Genomic DNA, 21,234 nt, shown 5'->3' with positions numbered 1-21,234 from the left:
GTAAATACAAGACTGTCTATATTTTTAGTAAGAGCTGTAGAAGAAAGCCATGTCAGATTTATCAGTTTATAAACCTGGTTACTTATTTAGGATCTTTTTTTGCTTTGGGTTGTGCAAGCTTTTCTATCAATCCTTGGAAAGTTTTTCATTCACATATAGGTCTCCAAATTGGACTTTGTTTTCCACATGCCGGGTGCTTAATATTTCGCAAACTGATTTAAGCTCCTTTAAGTTTATGTGGAAAACAGTTTACTATTGTGGCAGTGATAATTTCTTTTACTTAGACCTTCTTTCCCTAGCACTTCTTCGAGAAGCATTTTCCTTGTAAATAAAAGCAGAAAATTGTTCAATTTAGTCACATAGACCTTTTTTTCTAGACACACTTCTGATCTTTGCTGATTTCCTTTGGACTTCCCATTTGATTCTCCTTCAAAGGGAAACACAACGATCTAACCTTCAGAAAGTGTTCTGGCTGAAGTCTCGCTAGTGTAGAGTACAGCAGAAACATCATTTCATATATTCATGAGCGCAGAGCAGAGGGGAAAGATTATTGTATCTATCCATGTTTCTCTGGATGGCATTTACCCCTTTTGCAACAGTATGACATCGGTTCAGTATATCATAACCTACTAAAGCCCTGAGATCTCTTTTTCTGCTGAAGAGCTGCTATCTCTCTGTCCTTCCTGACCCATAATGTACTGTTAGTTGTCCCGGTTATACTGGATGCTTCATTTTTTCAGACTCCGTGGTATCATTTGGAATAAGTGCCCTGACCTTCAACATAGCTTGAATCGTTTCCAGTGTTACTGCCCAAATTTGATCACCATACACTCTATTTTGTCATCCAAACTGAATGAGTGGTTATTACAGATATTAAATAATAGCAGACCAAGAATAGACCTTTCCGGGCCACACCCTGAGTCATCCCTTCCCTTCTGTCAGTAAATCAACTACAAATTTTATCTTTACACAGCTTTCTAATACAATTTGCACCTAGCCTTTAGGGGCTAGATGTGTTTCAATAGACTGCTTATGACTGAGAGTGTAATTTGAGGTGATGTCAAAAATCTTTCTAATGTTAAGATAAATGACACCTGGCTGCTTGCCTCTCATCCATGCTTCCTGTTACTGTCTCAGTGAAGGAAAAGTGACAGCTCATTGTTGACAGATCCCTTTTGACTGTTATTTGTCTTGTTTGTTTTCTCAAAGTTTTTGAAATGTGTTTGCTTATTTCTTTCTGTATTTTTCTGGGAATTCAAGTTAAACTGAATGATCGATAATTCCCTGGATTCTTCTTTCCCCCTCTTTTCTGAGTGTAAGCACTAGGCTTCCTATTTGCAAATTCTCCATACTTCCCCATAAAGTGTCAAAAGCTTTCTATCTCAGCTCTTTATAAATTGTAGAATAAACCTAAATGTGTTCAGTCCATATGAAAACCCCTGACTTCCTTTCATTTTCAACATATTCATCTCTTTCCTTAGTAAGAAGGATTTTTGTTTCTGTTTCTGTTTTTTAACCTCCCCTGACTAAATGTGCTGTGTGGTACTTTCTCTAACTTAAACTTCTTCCTCATGCTTGTTTTTGTACCTTCCAGATCACTAAGTCTCTCCACAAAATTTTCAGTTTAATTATTAACTCTTCATTCTAAGCAGCAGCACATACTTGGCAGTGAGAGCTCTTCCCCTGCTGCTGTAAATCTCCGTATAAAACACAGTCTGTTTTCTGTCTGTTCTGAACTAGTTTTTTATATGGTTTTGTTACCTGGCTGGAACTATGTTTAAATGACCAGTGTGACTTTATTTTGTTTATCTAACATTGAAAATTCAAAATTATTACCATGAAAAGATCTGATACCTGCTATTATAGTGGGAAATTGTCTCAAAGTAGTGTCAAAATGTATGTCTTGGTGTTTAGGATTTTGAAGTGCTTCGGGGTAGAATGTACTACACGTATTAGCAGTTTTTTTGTCTGAGAAACAGATTAGACAAATGTGTCAGGAACGGTTCAGATACAGTTACTCTTTTCTTGAGACATAGAAGTAAACTCAATCCCTACATTTCATCTGAGCTTGTCTGTACCTCTGTCACACTCAGTGAAGGTTGCTGAGGTGAGGGCAACTTTTCTCAAAATTTAAAGTGCTTCACTTTGCAGAAACACTGTTTAGAAACTGAGAAGCACAGGATATTCCAGCTCTGTTTTATGTTATTCTTTGAGAGGCTTGCTGTTGCTAATGCTTGAACGGAAAGCTCAAGAAATAGATGCAAAATTACCCCACTCTTTTCTTTCAGTTCCCTTATTAAAAATATTTTTTGGTAATATTTCCTCAAAAAACCACAGTTTGGAGGTGTGCTATGGCTGCAGACTATCATGCTGATCAGTGTTGCCTTATTGGTTTTAGCATGTTCTGTTCTGTATTCTGCCAATACACTGCTCTCCTTTACCTTATGGTTTGACTGTGAATTGTTTAGGATTGAGACCATAATTTTTTCTTGCAGATTTGTATAGTCCTTAGTGCAACTGAGGTCTTGGTCTGTGAGCAGTGTGGGAATAAAAAGAATATATTATCTGTGTGTTGGTACTACTTTGCAGGAAAGGCTGTGCAGTTTGGAATTTAGAAGCATCCATTTCAGAGTTTCATATACACAGTGCCTTTTGCTCAGATCAAGATATAGGAAAAAGATTAAACCATTGAAAAATAATGAGGTAGGATTAAAACTAAAACCCATCAACATCTTTTTTTCATACTGAACTGGGGATTTTTATGATTGACTAATTTCTAGTTTTAAAGTAATTGAATATTAAAGACAACAAAAAGAATGACAAGTCATCTCCTTAAGAAATAATAAATATAAGTATGGGTCATGAACTTGTTAGCATAGCAACACTGAAGTTACTGGACTGACCTAAATCTGCTGAAGGTCTAGACCAGTACATTTTTTACAGGTCATTATGAAGGAGTTTGGGGGCAACAGCTTCTTTTCTTGACAAACTTACCATTTAACCAATACAATAATTAAAAGCATGCCATGGTGGATTTTTTTTTCATTAAACAATGGGATTTACTAAATGACATAGTCTTAAAAGTAAAAAACCCCCCTGTTTTAAATTTCTTTAAAGTCAAATGGCAACTGTACTTGACCACACGTGTTCCTTCTGTTTACTCTGAGCTGTGCAGTAGGGGAGAATTTGAGCGCCATTGGGATTGAAAAGCATCTGACAGACTGGAGGGAAGTACAGTAGCTATTGAGCATTGGGCTTGGGAAAAGCCAACTCTAACTTAGGTAACTGTAGCTAAAAGCAGTGGATTTGAGAGGGAGCATCATCAAGAAATGCAACTAAGCTATTAAACTAGTAATGGGCCTTGGGCAGAACTGAGGAGATTCTCCAGGCACAAAGAAAGTGATGTAAAGAACTCTTTGCGAGAACCAGGCTGCTTCTCTTTTCTCAAAGCACTAAATTTTTTAAGGTATGCTTGCAGGCTATTTCTGCATCATCAGCTGCAGGAAATAAAAAGTACTTCCAAGCATTATGGTTCAAATGGCCTTAGTACTAGAGACTGTCAAAACTAATCGGCTTACAAAAAGGGGTGATGGTGGAAGATTTTGTCTTAAAAAACCAATTTCTTTAAAAAATCTAAATCTGACAAGTTTTTTTGTGTTTTGTTTGTTTTTAATTTGAGTAGTTTTGAACATATTTAATTATATAGGCAAAGTTATAGTACAGTCTGCTTTTGGTAGCATATAATGACTTCAATCCCTGTGTGTACATAACGAGTTTTATTTATAAGTGCTCATTAAATTCTCTCCAAGTGCATGTCAGGGACATGTAATATCAGTGAAGTCCTCTAGGTAAGGATACATCATAGAGGTTGTCTATGTGAAAGTGGTCTGCATAAAGATTAACTTTAGAAACCTCATTTGCAGTCTGCTCCATTGGTAGTAATGATGTGTTTTTAAAATATAGAAAGTAAACCATTGAAAACTCTTTCAAAAAATCTGAATTCTGCTGATGTCATATTGAATAGGATATTTCTGTGGTGGCGTACTTTTCTTCATTTGGATTCTTTGATTTAACTGTGGGGTTTTTTTGTCTCATTTGTAAATAGAGAGGCTATCTCCAGAAACAGGTGCTTGAAAATTAATTGTAATTCATGCTTTCCATAAAGCAAAAAAATGCTGTATAGTTTGAATAGAAGTGTCTAGTAGATTACTGTAAAATTCCATGCAGTGGAATTAGTTACACAGTGTAGTAACAGTAACTGTGCACTTTGTGCTAGCCTACTCCCTAAGCCATATGAGAATAAAATGATGTTTCCCAGGTATTCCATTTGCATTAATGTTTGCTGTTTGGCATATTGAAGAAGTAAATACATTGCAGCTCCTCCTATTCTTGTATCAAGAGTCTGCTACGGTTAACACTTCTGTAGCCCATCAGTACAACCCAAACCACCAGAGAAAAGTAAAAAAAAATAAAAACTAAAATTTATCCCAAACCATATAAAGACTGGGGTTTAAAGTCTGTATAGTGCTGATAAACACTCTCTAGTTTAGATTGCCACAGTGTGTTCCTCTATGTAACTATTCAGAAGTCATGAATTATATGACTTAATTAGTGGGGTTGGTTTCTTTGAAGTAAAATTACAGCATCGGTATCAGCCCACTAAATAACATACCTACATTAATAAAGTAAGGCTAGTATTTAACATTTTCTGTTTATGAGAATAAGAAACTTTTTATTTTTTTAAACTGTTGATTTTTATTTTTATGTATTACCTCACAGCATCCTTCCCTTTAATTATTTTGCCCTAGTTGAAAATGACTTGTTAATATGTCCAGAATATTAAAAATAATTCCAGAGATTGGTGATATCGCAGTTCTGGAAACTGCAGATGACAGGAAAGATTTTGACATGCTGAGGAAGCACAGAATTATTATGTTTCTGGTATTAATTATTTGAAAAAATACTGTTTAACTTTAAAAGTAAAAGTTATTTTAGAAGTTTTCTAAAATATAAGTCCCTGTTGGGCAAAAAACCTTCTAGACCTGAGCGATGGACATCAGCTATATTTCTACTTGAACTTTATAGTCACATTTAAACTTAAGCATCTCCACTCCTCCTGTCTGCATGACAGCTTCTTTCCAATCAATCGAAAAGCTGAGATGCAAGCAGGTCAAATAACTTGCCTAAGTTCACTGAGAGAGTCAGACTGTATCAGAGCTACATAGGCTAAGTCTAAGCTTAGAGACCAAAACTGCACCACTAATAATATCACCTTCCTTCCTTCCTGTAGTCTAGGACATTTTATATCATACTTGCATATAAATAATTATGCATACATAAATGTAAATAGATATTCAAACGAAAATAACATTAAACTTAACGTTTTTCCTTTAAGGAAGCTGTGAGATAGAGATAATAAGTGGTTTACCTAGGAGGAACTTTGGGCAGGTGCATTCACAGTTAGGAGAAATCCAGCTTCCATTTGGGTTCTATCAACAACCTGTACTTCTGATCCTAAAGAAAATGAGAATTATTTGTCTTGTAGTATTTCAGACAGATCCTTTAATAGTCATTGCACCTGATCAAGCTTCTCAGACTCCTTTTCAAACTGATATTAGACTGTAGTAATTTTTACCCAGTACATGCTGAAACTAAAATTATAATCCCATGTTCTTTGCAAAAGTCTTGGGATCTCTATGCCTGAAATTCCAGAAAATGACATCATCTGTCTGGCAGACTAAATGCAATAATCATTATGTTTAGATGCATAATGAATTCATTTTAGTTGAACCAGTTTCAATTTAATTTTTTCTGATGGTTCAGATGACTTGACTGGACAAGGTACATTAAAAACTTCAACTTTTACTGTGAGAATAAACACACTAGACAATTAAACAAGCTAAATATTAGATGAAATTACCTTAATTAACTCACTTGCCATGCTCCTTTGATGAACATTTTTGTCAGAAGGTAAATACTTCCAAGAACTTGAGATAGAAATAAGAAAAACTCCTAGTGATAGCCAGAGGTGAAATTTCAGCTCTTTGTCATTTTTATAACTAAGAATCTGAATATATATTAAAATTCATACAAATTTATATGTAAGAGTCTTGATGTTTCAAAAGTCTTGACTGACTACAAAATAGGATGATTGTCTGCCCTCACAACTCTTGCAAATACCACTTGCATTCCTCTGTCCAGAACTCATATAATTCCATCTGTTACAATAATATCCTTAAACACATATTTTTCATTATTTTTAATAAATGTCTGGCTCTCAGATAAGATTTGAAAAATGAAAATTCCTTCAAGTTATAATGTAGCATAATCAGAAACATTTAAATATTACCCATCCAATGTCCTCTGAAATAAACTCTCTGAAGACTGTCCAGTTGTCTTTGTATTGTTCATCAGTTGCTGAATTAAGTAAGTTTTTCAATGGTAATGAAGAATGGAAAACAGAGTGGTTTTGTACACATTAATTGGACAGATAATTCAAAACTTATATTTTACCTATTAATAGCACTTTTGGTCACTCTCCTCCAGTTGCTGAGGGCATTGCTTAACAAATGAATTGCTTGATTGTTGGAAGAACATAGGTGCCAGAAATGTGAATGTGCTACTCATACCGTGCCATGTAAATCTCATATTGTTTTAGGTCACTTCTCACATCATTAATTTTTAGTGTTATTATTAGATATTAGAGGGAATTGTGTTTGTAATGTTCATGAAGGACAGAGGTGTTTACTTCGTTTTGATATGAAATGACATTTTGTCTGTATTGGAAGGCTTTAGTGAACTGTGAATCTTAGTCCTGCACGTTAAAGAAAATTGCAGCTCCATCAGGCAAATATCTCATGTAGAGATGATTTTTATTTCTGTTGAAATAGCAATGAAGCCACTCTCTTTTTGTCTGATGATGCATTTCACAGAAAATTAATACATGTCCTAGAGACATGTTGTCATACTATTTCTGATGTTTTCAGTCGGATAAGCGTTGGAATAGTAGAAAATGGAAACAGATCTTAGGGAAATGTAAGGTACTTCATGATAGCACATCAGTCTATCAGACACTTTCTAAATTCAGAGAAGCTACTCAAAATTAATAATAATGCTTAAACTATTATGAATAATAGATACAGAGCTAGGCTATCCCAGTCCAGCTGACTTAGATGAGTTCAGATACATTTAGTAATGAACTTTCTCTTGTTGTGTATCATACTGTAGTGAACAACAGTTAGATGACACACAAAAATTAGGGTGACAAAATAAGTCTTCTAGAAACCATGTTTACCCAAGGCTATTTAACAATCTGAGACTTGCTCAGGCCTGAGAAGTATAAAGAGTCCTGCAGACCCAATCATTAAAAGCTGAAGAAATGCAGAACTTCTTAATTCTTTTTCAGTGGCAAAAAAACCCTTCTTTTCTGTCTTTCTTCTGTCTGGCTTTGGCCTCTTGATTCCGAAAAACACAGTCCCAAAGACTGCTCAGAGACTTTTTTTTATCTTTAAGCAGCAAGGTATTTGTTTATTCAACGTTGGGAGCAAGCCAGCTTGCTCTGGACAAACTTGCTCAACTTGAAAGTGCAAAAGCAAGCTATTTCATACACTTTAGATACATGGTTACATCACTTAACATACATATTAGTAAGTAGGCTAGTCTCTGGGTGGAGTCTTTCCAGACATGCAGAGTCTTCTATTGTGGGGGTCTTCTCCTCAAGCCTTCATCCCTCTGGCGGTCGCCATGGATGTCTTCCTCAATTTGACCTCTTCAATTAGGTGACCTGAATTCTTCAAGCTTGCAAAATCCTGGCTCTGGGCCTTCTAGATCTTTCTCAAACGTCTAGTTTACCTAATTTATTACTGTGTGTGTACTACTCCTATTTTTTCTATCATAAAGCCTTTGGTCCAGTGAGCAGAACAGAACATGATATTAACCAGTGGTCCTAAAATGTTCTTCCAGCAAAACAGGTACTGGGGTTTCTTAGCAGGCCAAGATATCCCAGTTAACTCTTTTAGGCCTGGGTCCTGTTTCACTCTCTGTCAGTTTCTTTCTCCCACGAGAATCTTTACAAATGTGGGCCTAAAGTTAAGTTCCCCTGAAGTTAGTTTTTGAACTTTGGGTCAGGTTTTCCAAAGTATTTAGATTATGAAAACTGGGGATGGAAACATAGTGGGATTTTCCAAAACACCTGAACAGATAAGGCACTTAACTCTCATTTAAATTAATTACCTCTATTAAGTTCCCCTTCGCACTTTTGAAATTTCCACCACTAAGTGTTTATGTCTATATATAAAATTGTGATTTTCTGAAGAGGCTGAGCATCCAGCAACTCCCTTTAAAGTTTGGATATTACAAGTTTTCAGTAGTTCTGGAAATTATAGTGTCTCTGGTTCTATGTCCCCAAACGATCCTCCTTCTCTTTCTTGTTTCTTAACAGTTTCTACTGTCATTTATTGTCTAAAGTTAATCTCAGAGAAGAATTGGGATCAATAGTACTAGCACATAAAGAGAGAAAAAGAATGACATGAGTGCATCTTCTGCATGGGTTCTAGAAGTTGGGACCCTTGATATGTACATTCAGTATCCGAAGAAAATGGTAGAACTTTAAGACCATTGTAATTGTGTCCTGTACTGGATTTACTTGTTACTTTTATATTATGCAAAATGATAGATTGCAAATACATTACAATCAAAGACTGCTGCAGTCTGTGGAGAGCTGGGAGTGCACCAGATGACCAAAAGTAGTATGACTTTTCAGTTATTAACTGCTGCATATACAGAAACCCCTGACAGACCTGTTCGGGAGTAACAAAAGCACACCACACTGAGGTATAGTTTCCTCTGCCCTATACTCTGCCTCTACTACAGTATTGTTGAAATAGCAGTCTGAGGGTGTACACACATTAGCATTTTAGTTTCAAACAAGAGTCTGCTTTTGAAATGAATCTACTAATAATTCCCACTTAGCATACTTGCTCATAGTAGTGTGGGTCTTGGGCCTTGTGAACTGGATTGCTGTTGGTTGAAATGAAAACAGGATATGCTTTCCAGAGGGACATTTATTCTTTGTTAATTGTTACCAGTGTTCAATTCACCGAACTACATCAAAATTAGGTCAAAACAACCTTCTTCTGTAGGCTCTAATTTCAAATACAGAACAATGTTAACGCCAAGCCCTCAGTTAACACCTTTGCTCTGCTGGTTGGTTCTTACTGTGCCACGTTACTTACTAATGTAGCTGTAAACTGAATTGTCAGATAGTTGTGTTAATGTGTGAATCTGATCTTTCCACCTACTTCCAGAGTTAAAATCCTACAATACCAGAATTTTCTCAGATATGCGGGTATCTTAAAGGGATTTCCAATTTCCAAACGCTGACCAATGTTTCCTGGGAATATATCTTCTCTTTCTTCTGAAAAATAAAATGAAATAAAAAACTCATGAGCAAGAACTCATAACATTTTTCTTAAGAGCTTCTTGAGAAATATAGGTCACCCTAAATATGTTGTTTTGCTTAGAAAAGTAGTCCAGACAATACAGATTGTATGACATAGCTTTTATACCTTGTACAATCCATCTGCCCTAGCCATTCCTTCTGGTTATTCTCTACATTTAGAATTTTTTATGCTTTAAGAGTCCATTCTTGTTTAAATTGTTCTATCAGTAACCAGCTAATAGCGCTTATATTAATAATTAATTTATTAGGAAAAAAAATTTCTTTATCCAGTGAATTTTCCAACATTCATAACTTTATATTTCCATGCTGGAAATTATATGTTTTGTAGTTTATGTGTCACATGTACCAGAATTAAAAACCTAATATGAACCTTTACTAGTGAGCTTCAGAAATAGGAATTTATTATCAGTTGTTGCCAATGGGATGGATATCCTGAGGCACTCCAAAGTTTTGCCAACCAGGAAGAGCTTTTAAGTATATTTTTAGTCAATTAAAATACTGTCAAGACAGAAGTATGCAAAATCATAAAGAGATGTAAAATAAAAGGATTTTCTTTTTCTCTCTCCCTCTCTTTTTTTTTTTTTTTTATTAATTAAGGTAGGAACTCAGAGACAAAAAGAAATTCTTTGAACTTATATAAGCCATGGATTCACAATACAGTACATGTGACTTTAGGATGCTTAATGCCAGATAAGAAGCACTGTAGCCTCATGTATTAAATGCTGATCTGGTACAAATTCACTTTACTACTTCAAATGTGTTTAAAAATTGGACACTTTAGCTTTATCCTGCCAGGCTTTCTGCCGGATGAGATATTGCCTGTACATGCCATTCTAAGTTTATGCTGGATAAGGTGTTGTCTGCTCTCCTGGTGATTCTGTATTGTGTACTATAATCTGGCAAATACATAGTACTGTTCTTTTCTGAGTTATCCCAAACTTATCCAGAGATCTGGATTAATGAACATGCCTACTGTTGCCCCCCTTATCTTAGTATGTGACTAAATCACAAGCTTTGTATTTATTCTCCTAGCAACAGTGCGAAGGAGGATCTGTCTTTCCTATCACACTGATTTCATCACAACATGTTTTCTCTCATATCTAGTAGATGAAACAGCAGGGGTTATGCGGGCTTTGAGAATTTCAGTGATTAAAACCTGGAGATTGTAACAGAGGTGGACATTTTCTTAGCATGTCAAATACTCTGCTGGAACTCTATCAGAACTGTTTCATGCAGTACTGGGTTATTCTTGTGGGTTTTAGGAAACTAATTGCTTAAATGACTTCCTTTTCCATAGTCACCAGACAATGTATTTTGTGTAGTCATCACAGTCCTTGATATAAAATCTTGTTAACTTCTGTGGCTTCAGGACCAGTCCACTCTCACTGAAGTCCTTGATAACTTTGAGGGTTCACAGAACTGGTTGTAGGAACATTTCTTGTCTCCTTGTTACTGTGTGGTCCCTTTTTTGCCCCTTTGAGTGGAGAATAATAGTGAGGCACAGAAGAGAAAAAGAGCCTGTCTGCTTTTTGCAGCTTCATTCACCCTGCGCAGTGCTGTAACTGGTCCTCTGGCTCTCTGAGGAAGGCAAGAATTGCTAGCAATGCTACATTGTGATTTCCTCTCAAATCTGTTAAACATTTCTGGAAAAATAAACTTTAAAGGCTAAAATTATCCCTTTTGATAAGCTGTCCTCATTCTGTCCTCCTCCAGAAGAAACTAAAAACATTCCTGACTGAAGTTTTGTTACTGGTGTTCCACTTATAAATAAAACTCCAAATGAAACAAAAGTGCTAAGTACTTAATAGGCAAGAACAAGGAAAGCCCTTTGTCCTTGAGAGCTCACCATCTAACAAAGCAATGAAAGGTGAGACCTGGGAGCAGCACGAAGTGATTCTGGTGCCTAAAACCGGCTCTTTACTCCATGCATTGCTCTAGTTCACTCAGTTTGACCTCTGCATAACATATTTTTACTAAGGGTAGGCTAAGGACAGCTAGAATAAAACAAAGTGAGAATTTAAAGTAGAAAATGCTTTGAATCCATGAGTTTCATATTCAGATTTTGTTTGTAGAGCATGCAGGAAGAACAGATAAGTGGATGAAAAAAAGTATATTTTGTTCATGTGCTGCTGTGGAGAAAACTGGGATTTATAAAACAAGAGTACATTGTTCTGTGCTACAAAAGGAAGCCCGGACTTTTTATATCAGGAGAACTAAAGTAGTAGTCATGATATCTTTTTTCCCATTATTATTCAGAAAGCAGTATATACTCATTTTAGTCTTCTAGAAATATACACAAAACACTCGAGCATTTCAAGACTTGAAAGGTGGAAAAGTAAAGGTATCCACATTTGTGGAAGAGGTGGCATCACACATCTTTTTTTCTGGCACTCTTTGTCAGCTGATGCAAGGAGATTTTAATCCATTTCTTTACTGTACCAGAAATTTCTCTGAAGCTCACATAGCCTTATTTTGTAATTAAATGTTTGAGAACTACTGATATTTATATTTGCATGTGATTAACTTTTAAAGCACTGTGTACAGGGCTTTTTGCTTTTAAACTAGCCTGGAGTCAATAAATATCTTTACAGATGTCAATTTGGTCACCAGTAAAGAGGTAAATAGAAACTAATGACACTCATCAAGTTTGTGGCATGAATGATTTATTGGACACAATCATTTAACACTTTTATAAAGTCAATGCAAGGGAAAGAAACAGGTTTCTTATTATGGTAAACTGTATTTGTGCTGTCAGCATGAAGTGATTTATGACAAACCTGTGGCCAGGATTAGGATGTTATAAATGAAGGAAAATAGAAGTCTCATTAATTTTTTATACCCACAGGTAGAAGACATGCAGTGGGCTAACAGAGAACGTACTCATCCAGCATCTGTCTGCAGCCTGCCCTGTAAAGCTGGGGAAAGAAAGAAAACTGTGAAGGGAGTGCCCTGCTGCTGGCACTGCGAACGCTGTGAGGGGTACCATTACCAGGTGGATGAATTCAACTGTGAACTATGCCCCATTAATAAGAGACCAAATGCCAACCGTACGGATTGCCAGCTTATCCCTATAATCAAACTGGAGTGGCATTCTCCTTGGGCCATTGTGCCCGTCTTCATAGCTATTCTTGGTATAATTGCTACCACCTTTGTGATTGTGACATTTGTCCGGTACAATGACACACCGATCGTCAGGGCCTCTGGCCGGGAGCTCAGCTATGTGCTCCTGACTGGGATTTTTCTCTGTTACTCCATTACTTTTTTAATGATTGCAGCTCCAGATACAGTGGTCTGCTCATTTCGAAGGATCTTTTTAGGACTTGGCATGTGTTTCAGCTATGCTGCCTTGCTTACCAAAACAAACAGGATTCACAGAATATTTGAACAAGGCAAAAAATCTGTCACAGCTCCCAAATTTATTAGTCCAGCTTCCCAGCTGGTGATTACTTTCAGCCTCATATCCGTGCAGCTTATTGGAGTCTTCATCTGGTTTGGTATCGATCCGCCTCATACCATCGTAGACTACGGAGAGCAGAGGACACTTGACCCAGAAAATGCCAGAGGAGTCCTCAAATGTGACATTTCAGATCTTTCTCTCATTTGTTCCCTTGGATATAGTATTCTCCTGATGGTTACATGCACTGTTTATGCTATTAAAACAAGAGGGGTTCCAGAGACCTTCAATGAAGCAAAACCCATCGGATTTACTATGTACACAACCTGCATAATTTGGTTAGCTTTTATTCCAATCTTTTTTGGTACGGCCCAGTCAGCAGAGAAGGTAAGTTATATATTTACATATCAAAACATTACTCTTTTTCTATTTTCATTTCTCAATAACTACAGCATTTCAACATTTCCACTCTTACAAATTAGTAATTTTGAATGATAATTGCAAACAAACTGTCAGAATTCAAAGATAATAAAATGTATATTTCAAAAGATATGTTTCCTATATATTAACACAAGAAGCTGGATGTGATTGTAGTGTGGCTGGCATAATAATGTTGACATTTCCTCAATACATTCTTAAATGACTGTTTCTTCGAACATTTGTTATTGCCCTTCAGTGAAGCTCTGGCCTATTACATAAAGCACTATCAATCTTTGTTATTATCTACAGGTCTGGTAGAAATGGTTGCATTTCAAAAGCCTAAGAAGATCAACTTATATTTGTCAAAAATAATGAAGAAAAATGCTGGGACAGAATGAAAAGAATTACTTTTCTTTCTGGTTGACACACAGAACTTAAAAAAAAAAATGAAAAAAGAATAGGAGGAATGAATAGTGAATGAAGTATATGTAAAGTCATATGAAGCATAATTCACTAATTATTTTCCCAGTACAAAAAGAAAACATTTTCATGATAATTTAATAGGAAATGAAATTATTCATACTTGGATGGTTAGCAGCACAAAACACATCAGACATTTAACTGTCCTTCTCTCAGTTCTAATGGGAAGGCAGAGGTAAATGTTGACTGTGAGTTTTTATCCACCTGATAGTGGCAAAAATGACAAGTTAGGTAAGAAAGGGCAATAACACTAGCATCAATCATCAAAACTGCAAATATTTGAAATAGGGAAAATCTTAAAAATAAGAAATTAAACTCGTCAATCTTTTACATAAACTCTTGTTTTTCCTTCTAGAAGGTGATTTTTATGACGTTTTCAAACATGTATTTTAATTTAATTGGAAAAGTCAACATGTGTTCACTTAAATTGTGCAAACATTTGACATGTCTCTGGTTTAGAGGGCACCCTGCAGAATTAAAGAACAGCTCTGTATACTTTGATAAAACACTTGCTAATCCAACCAGAGGAATTGTATGGGGGATAGAGTGTGACAGAAAAAAAATATTTTCATCACTAAAAATTGGAGTAAGCAGGCCTACTGAATTGGATGAGGCTTATTTTCATGGCTCTTTGGATTAAGTTAGAGGAAGTAAGTACCAAGGTAATGGTTTATCACAGATAGAGTAAGTAAAAAATTCCCATTTGACATAGGAAAACATGGTTAGGTAAATTGTTTTTAACTTCTGACTATTTTGTATGTGTAGGCTTAAGTCAGAAAAACACTTTGTTATATAAATGTGTGGTGCTTTTACCAGCTTGGTTCAGTCAGTTCTGTGGCAAGTACCTGAGCCAGAAGAATTGAGTCTTGAAATGAAAAATATTTCTTGGCTGGCAACCATGCAGTGGCTTTGCAGTGGTTTTGATTTACACCATTGGTTCGCCTTGGCTTGTAGTAAAAGATGATTTGGATTTTACTTCTAAAGACAAGATTAATGAACACCTCTTTGGAATTTCTTTTATGAAACCCAAGGCTGAACACATAAATGATGCTAAATCGCACAGCTTCTAATACTAAGTTTCACTTGCGAGTTACCCTTTTTTTTTTTTGCACATGATTTGTTTTTCTTCAGATAATGACTTTCAGGAGGGAAAAAAATGCTAATAGAGTAGCTATGTAACTAAAATAATTCTTTTGACAGTGCTTCTACTTTTTGCTGCAAATAAAAACATGCTTCCACATAGTCTTACAGACATCATCATAATAGTTTACATATTCCATATAATTAAATTGCTTCTCTGAATAGGACAAAATGTAGTATCTTAATGCATACTGCCTGATTAAACTCCAAGTTTCTCAATGAATGCTTAACACTATAAGAAGTATCTTAAAAACAAGCTAGTATATTCTATTACATTTTATTTGAATTTTGATATTATCATCTTTTTGAAAGATGAAACAAAGGAAAAACTTAAACACACTTTTGTTGGTGCTTTAAGATCCCAGGCTCATGCTATGAGCTCATTGAAGGGGTTTTACGTAAAAAATATACAAGGCTCGAAAAATCTACCCAATAGATTTATTAAAAGGGCCTTCAGTTCTTTTTATACCTTGAGAGAACGCATGGGAGAAGATGCTACAGATGTTTCTTGGGAGGTCAAATAACATGTTTTTACTGGTAAACTTTAGAAAATAACGTAACTTGGCCAAAGGGCAGCATTCAACTAAAATAAAGCATTTCACAAAACATTGACTTAGCACATGCTAACCCCACTCAATTTAGCAAAATTCAACCCATCCAGTTCTAAGTTACACAAATATCAAGAAAGGAGATCAGGAGAAGAAGTAGTACAGGAAGAGAGAAAGAGAAAAAGAGAGAATTATGGTGATTACCTTGAGTCCTCTCCAATTCAAACTTCCACGTGTTCAGATGGTAGATACCAGATCAGTAACGACTGGGTCAGAACCACCTTGTGGGCAGAGTGTGTGTGTGTGTGTGTGTGTGTATGTGTGGAGGAGGAAGGGATGAGTAGAACCTCACGGAGGTGGGGTGACATCATAGCCCTCATGGCAGCCCCTGGAACCCACATGGGGAAGCCCTGGAGTATCTGTCAGTCACAAATAACCCAGGAAAACTTCAACACATCACACGACCTGGAGCCCCCTAACCCCGCTCAGATTGGCAGGGACAGTGAGGACACTGCCCCTCACCCTGGTCTGGAACCCCACAGTGGCTCGTGGGTCAGAGGCCCTGCTTAGAGGAGTTGGCCATAGGGACCAGAGCAGACAGAACCAAAGGCATATGTTTGCCACGTGTCGTGGCCCTGCCATCTCGAAGTGTGAAAACTGATCTTCCACAAGAAGCTTCCAATGGTAGCTATATAATCTGTCTCTCCCTCTTTCTCCTTCTCTCTTCTTGCTCCCTCTGCTTCTCTTTCTTTGCTCCTTTCTTGATGCTTTGGGTGGCTTGGAGCTGGAGAGGTTGGATTTTGACTTAAGTGTTGTGGAGGAATTGGATTTTGACTTATGTGTTGAGGACTAGTGTGTGCTGGGTCAGTAATGTGGTGTAACATTTTGTCTAGCCTGTGTGGCACCCTTTGGAACTTCTGCCAAGTTCCCTTATTTTCTCCCTTAAATATCAATAAAAATACCTCTTGGGAACAAGTCTGAGGCTTATTCTCTTGACACTATCTCGAGGTATTACAGAACCCTCTGTATGTATTTTTAAGTAAGATTCCTGGGTGAGCCCATGAGTAAGCAGTTCCGGGGCTGGAGTGTTACATGAGGCAGTAGGGCCGTGACAATGTGGAGTCTTCATGGTGTTGGTTTTATTTGCTCTGGCCCCCTGTGGCCACCCTCCCCAGGTGGGGTTCCTGGTGTGCCAGCCACTCTAGGATGGGATTAGGGGCTCCAGAGGGTGTGATGTGGGGCAGAACTCCTGGCTGCACCAGTGATCCTCAAGAAGCCAGGAGGGAGGAACAGCACCATTCCACCTTGGCAGAACTCAATCTACCCCCCCCCCCACACACAGGTAGAGTTGTTTTGAGCCAGTGAATTTCTTTCAATCCATCAGAGTGCTTACTCACATTGCAGTTATTTAAGAATCCTGAAATTATTTTTTTTTTATGGCTTGAATTTACTCAGAGAGAACAGAACAATAAAAGCTGGGGATCTTAAAGTACTGTTTTAAAGCAATGTTTCCTTTTGTGAAATGTTGACAGTAATAAAATTTAATATGACATTAATTACCAACTACTTGTACTTCCAGTTACAAACCTTAGACATGCTTCTGTTTGAATAACAAGTAGTTAAAATTTTCAAAATGTTTTGAGGAACTCCAGTTTTCCTAAACATCAGCAGTGCTTACAACAATAGCAGAAGTTAGTAAGCATTTTTTGAAAGTGAGGTTGTACTTAATTAACTATTCAATGAACACATATGAAATAGCAAGCCTACTGAGAAGCTTTTTTTATTTTTTATTTCACTGTTCACTATATTTCCACTGATAAAAAAAAAAATATGACCATTAATGCTGAAAACAGGTATCTAGAGCCAAGATTCAGAGATCATCCTGGAAAAGTTAACTTTACATTTAGTGTCCTTGAGATCAATTTCCAAAAGTATAAATTTGCTAAGAGATTCTGGATAGAATCTAGAGGAGTATAAACCTGTAGACTCAGCACAAATCCATAAATTGAGTGCTAGTGTCCATTAAATTTCAAATATGTATGGTGAAGGTCATTTAAATAAGCATAACGACTTATTTGCATACAGACTAGGAATCTTGATGATATGTTCTTGCTGTGAAGCACAGAATGGGTAACTCCTGTCTTTGCACTGTGCTTATGAGGATCCTTGGGTCTTTAGCTTGTGAATACAGCTGAGTTAAATGCCTGAATTTGCATGTTGTGTCATATCCATAAGACAAAACATAGTAAAAGTTAAAGTAACTTGACAATATGCAGTGGGAATATGTTGATTTATAGTCTTGACATTTGTAGCATTTTTAACAGTCCTTTATAAGAGATGCTGCTCCTATTAATTCATATTATTACAGTTTACATGAAAGATTAAAACTAATATAAAATTGAGAAAACTACTGTATCATATTTAATAAATTAAAAATAATATATATATATGGATAATTAACAAAAGGTTAAAATGCCAATCCAAAATAACCTTGTGTAACTCAAACTTGGTGGCTTTTATGGATCTCCATGTTTAATGATTTGTCTTAAATCTCAAGCAGCAGAATATAAACCCTCTGTGTTATTAAACATGTCATTTTTAGATTGTCATCTTTACAGATGTTCTGCAGAGAAAGTAAGGACATTGGTTTTAAGTCCTGTGTGATTTTTATTTTTGTCTAATTCATGACTTTGTCCATTTATGTTCATGCCTGTTTTGGCAGCAACTTTATGAAAGCTTTATGAAAGGAACCCACTACAAATAGTTAAATTATTCAAATGTGTCATTAAACTGAAAGAAAAATGGACTCCTAAGACAGAAACCAATTTTCTAATACTTACGTAAATGTCAGTAACGTGCTTTAGAGGCAAGGGAGAGAAATTCTGTGAGAAAGCATTCTGCGAATATAGTCTTCATCTCTGTCGTGCATGTGTACCCGGAAAACACTGGGAGTACTGGGATCATCTGAGATAGAGATGTCCAAAATGTCATGATGACTGGAATGCTACAGAAAAAAAATACTGAATTTAGCTGAGTGATTAAAATAGATGTTTGATGAACGTCTGGGTAAAATAAAGTTAAAATGGCAGACTGCACAAAAACCATCTGAGAATAGATGGCTGTCTAAAGTACATCCCTATCTGATAAACTGAACTTTGTAAATTTCCTTCCTTTCAACATTTTTGACAGGTGGATAAATCATGTTTATTTACAGATAATAAAGCCATCAGTTATTATATTAAACTGGAGATACTCTGTTTTGAATGAGAAGATGAATACTTGTTTCCCATATTGAGAAAAAAGAGAGGTTGCACTTTCTGCTAAGGAAAGACCATAAAACTCACTGCATAATATCTTCCTTCTCCTCCAACCAGAAGCAGTTGCAAATCTAACAAGACAGATAAATTTTAATGTATTTCCAGTTATTTTGACAAGTCTGACCTCTCTTTTCATAACTGCAGTATAGGCAAAACAAATTGTAACATATGGTAGAAACCTTCCCATAAATTATTATCCTTATGATTTTACTATTCCAGCTGTTATCATGTTGGATTTATTGCTCAGTGGATCTTATACGTAGATCCATCTGGTTTTCAGTAACATTAAAAGAAGTTAGAAACAATACTTAAATTATTCCAATATTAATATCTGACCTGTAAATTACTGCTGTAGTTGTCAAAAGAAAGAAATCCAGGTCACAGTGGGAGGGAGAGATAGTTCCAGTAAGTTATGTAGTAAGATATGTTCATTAGCCTAAAGAAAACAACTACTAATGGTAATTCAAGTAGCGACTCCTTACTTTCCCCACATTTCTACAAAATTTATGCAAATTGTCTTCTTTGTGTGTGTTTATGCTATGAATCCCTGTATTCCTGTGACTGTAAGAAAAGAAAGCATCTAAACAATTCCTCAGTCTGAGCTGATGAAGCAGACTGCACTGTTCTTCACCTGAAAGCATTCTCTTCTAATCCTGATCATACTCAGAGATCTAGCTCGGCAGTTAGTCCATGCAATACACATCATAGGAAAAAGTCTAGAAAGGCAACTTATCATTTTAGTATTTCTTTCATTTTATGAATAATGTTTGGCTTGATTAAACTAGAAACTTTGCTGCCAACACTCTGCATTTCATGAGGATTAATATGAGGAATATTTGGAACAGTTTCTATTTTTCCTTATTACAGGAAAGAAAGTTAGAAGACTGCTGAAGCGATACTTTCCACATTCATCAGTTTATCATTGTTCAAAACTCAATTTCTGTACTCTTAATTTTTTTTTTTCAGAATCTTTAGAATAGGGGAGGACCTACAAGATTATAACAAAATTATCAGCACTTGAATTTTTTCATGCCTAAACTACAAGTCTCAGTAAACTGGGCTTGCTTAGCCTGGAGAAAAGGAGGCTCAGGGTAGATCTTATTGCTTTCTACTTTCTGAAAGGAGATAGTAGTGAGGTAGATGTTGGTTCTTCTCCCAGGTAACAAGCAATAGGACAAGAGGAAATGGCCTCAAGTTGCTCCCGGAGAGGTTTAGATTGGATAGTAGGAAAAGTTTCTTCACCGGAAGGGTGGTCAAGTATTGGAACAGGGTGCCCAGGGAAGAGGTTGAGTCACCATCCCTGGAGGTATTTAAAAGATATATAGATATGTCATTTAGGGACATGGTTTAGTGGAGAACTTGGCAGTGTTAGGTCAATGACTGGACTCAATGATCTTAGAGGTCTTTTACAAATCAAATGATTTTATGACTTTATGTTTTGGAACAGAAAATTAGTTAAAATTCACTAGATTGTCTGATAGAAATATCCCTCCCTTTCACTGGAAATTGTATGTTATGAAAGAAGATTTTTGCAATGTTTTCTCATTTCATGTTTTTCCAAATTAAATATTTTATAAGATAAATTGTTTCTCTGTTGGTAATTTCCTCAGCTTTTTCACCTAATCCTTAGCAGAAATTAGGATTTTGTTTTTCTGCTTTAGGAGCAGAGTGTTAAAAAAGATGTGAAAAAGAGTATGACTGAATTGCAATTTATTGCCCAACCTTCCTCTGTTCCCTTTCTGTCCAAGAGGGAATTTCCTTGTTCTTCGCTTATCCATGAGGCAGCATGTTTCCCTCCAGCTGGTGAAGATATTCAGTGCAGGTCAGGTCATGGCCCTTGCTGAGTCTACCCAGCTGGCTGAACAAATGGTTGCAGCAGCCCCACGAATCTCTTCTTCCCTCCCCAGCCCTTCATGAGCTGATGTAAGAGGAAAAAGGAGTAGTCATACTTATCCTATGTGGCAGCATTAACTGCAAAAGCTACCTCTAATTAGAAACCATGTAAATACAGAGATCCTCTTTTCTTTCAAAAGTTGCTTTGTGGGAACCCATTCCAAAAGTTATTTCTTAGGAAAAGTATGTGATTAGAATCACAAGTGAAAATTACTAAAAGAAGTTTCTTAGCTAATAAATGAGACAAAAATAATGGATTAGGTTATTTAAAATATTGTAGGTATTTAGAAAGGGATTTTTTCAGCTTCAACCTTTTCTATCTTTTTGAGTTTAAATTGAACTTTGGAGACAGAGCTGTTCTGATATTTAAAGAGCATAATTTCACAAGTTTTAAACTGTTTCCACTTTCTTAAATTGAAAAATGTTAACTGTACTGTTAACTGTAAAACTAGCTATGCCTTTAAAAAAAACCACCCCACTTATGAAAACATTTCTGACCAAATTTCAGGCCAAGTACTGAATTTCATAGAAAATACTACTTTTTGAAGAAATTCTAACCCGTTTAGATTTTCTGTTGTTCAG

The 21,234-nt window shown here is 36.2% G+C and overlaps 1 protein-coding gene across 6 annotated transcripts in view; it reads left to right on the top strand.

Annotated features, from left to right (window-relative positions):
* GRM8 (glutamate metabotropic receptor 8) overlaps positions 1–21,234 on the top strand; it is a 333,155-nt gene that overhangs the window by 273,930 nt on the left and 37,991 nt on the right. For all 6 annotated transcript variants that reach the window (XM_051795633.1, XM_051795632.1, XM_051795634.1 and 3 more), the window contains one exon: positions 12,306–13,241. In XM_051795633.1, coding sequence (XP_051651593.1) covers positions 12,306–13,241 — 936 coding nt within the window. The remainder of the gene's footprint in view (positions 1–12,305; positions 13,242–21,234) is intronic.

Source organism: Manacus candei, unplaced genomic scaffold (genome assembly GCF_025592945.1).
Source record: "Manacus candei isolate 608988 ecotype Guabito, Panama unplaced genomic scaffold, ASM2559294v1 h1tg000043l, whole genome shotgun sequence".
Classification (NCBI taxonomy): Eukaryota; Metazoa; Chordata; class Aves; order Passeriformes; family Pipridae; genus Manacus; species Manacus candei.
This window is presented reverse-complemented; position numbering and strand designations above follow the sequence as displayed.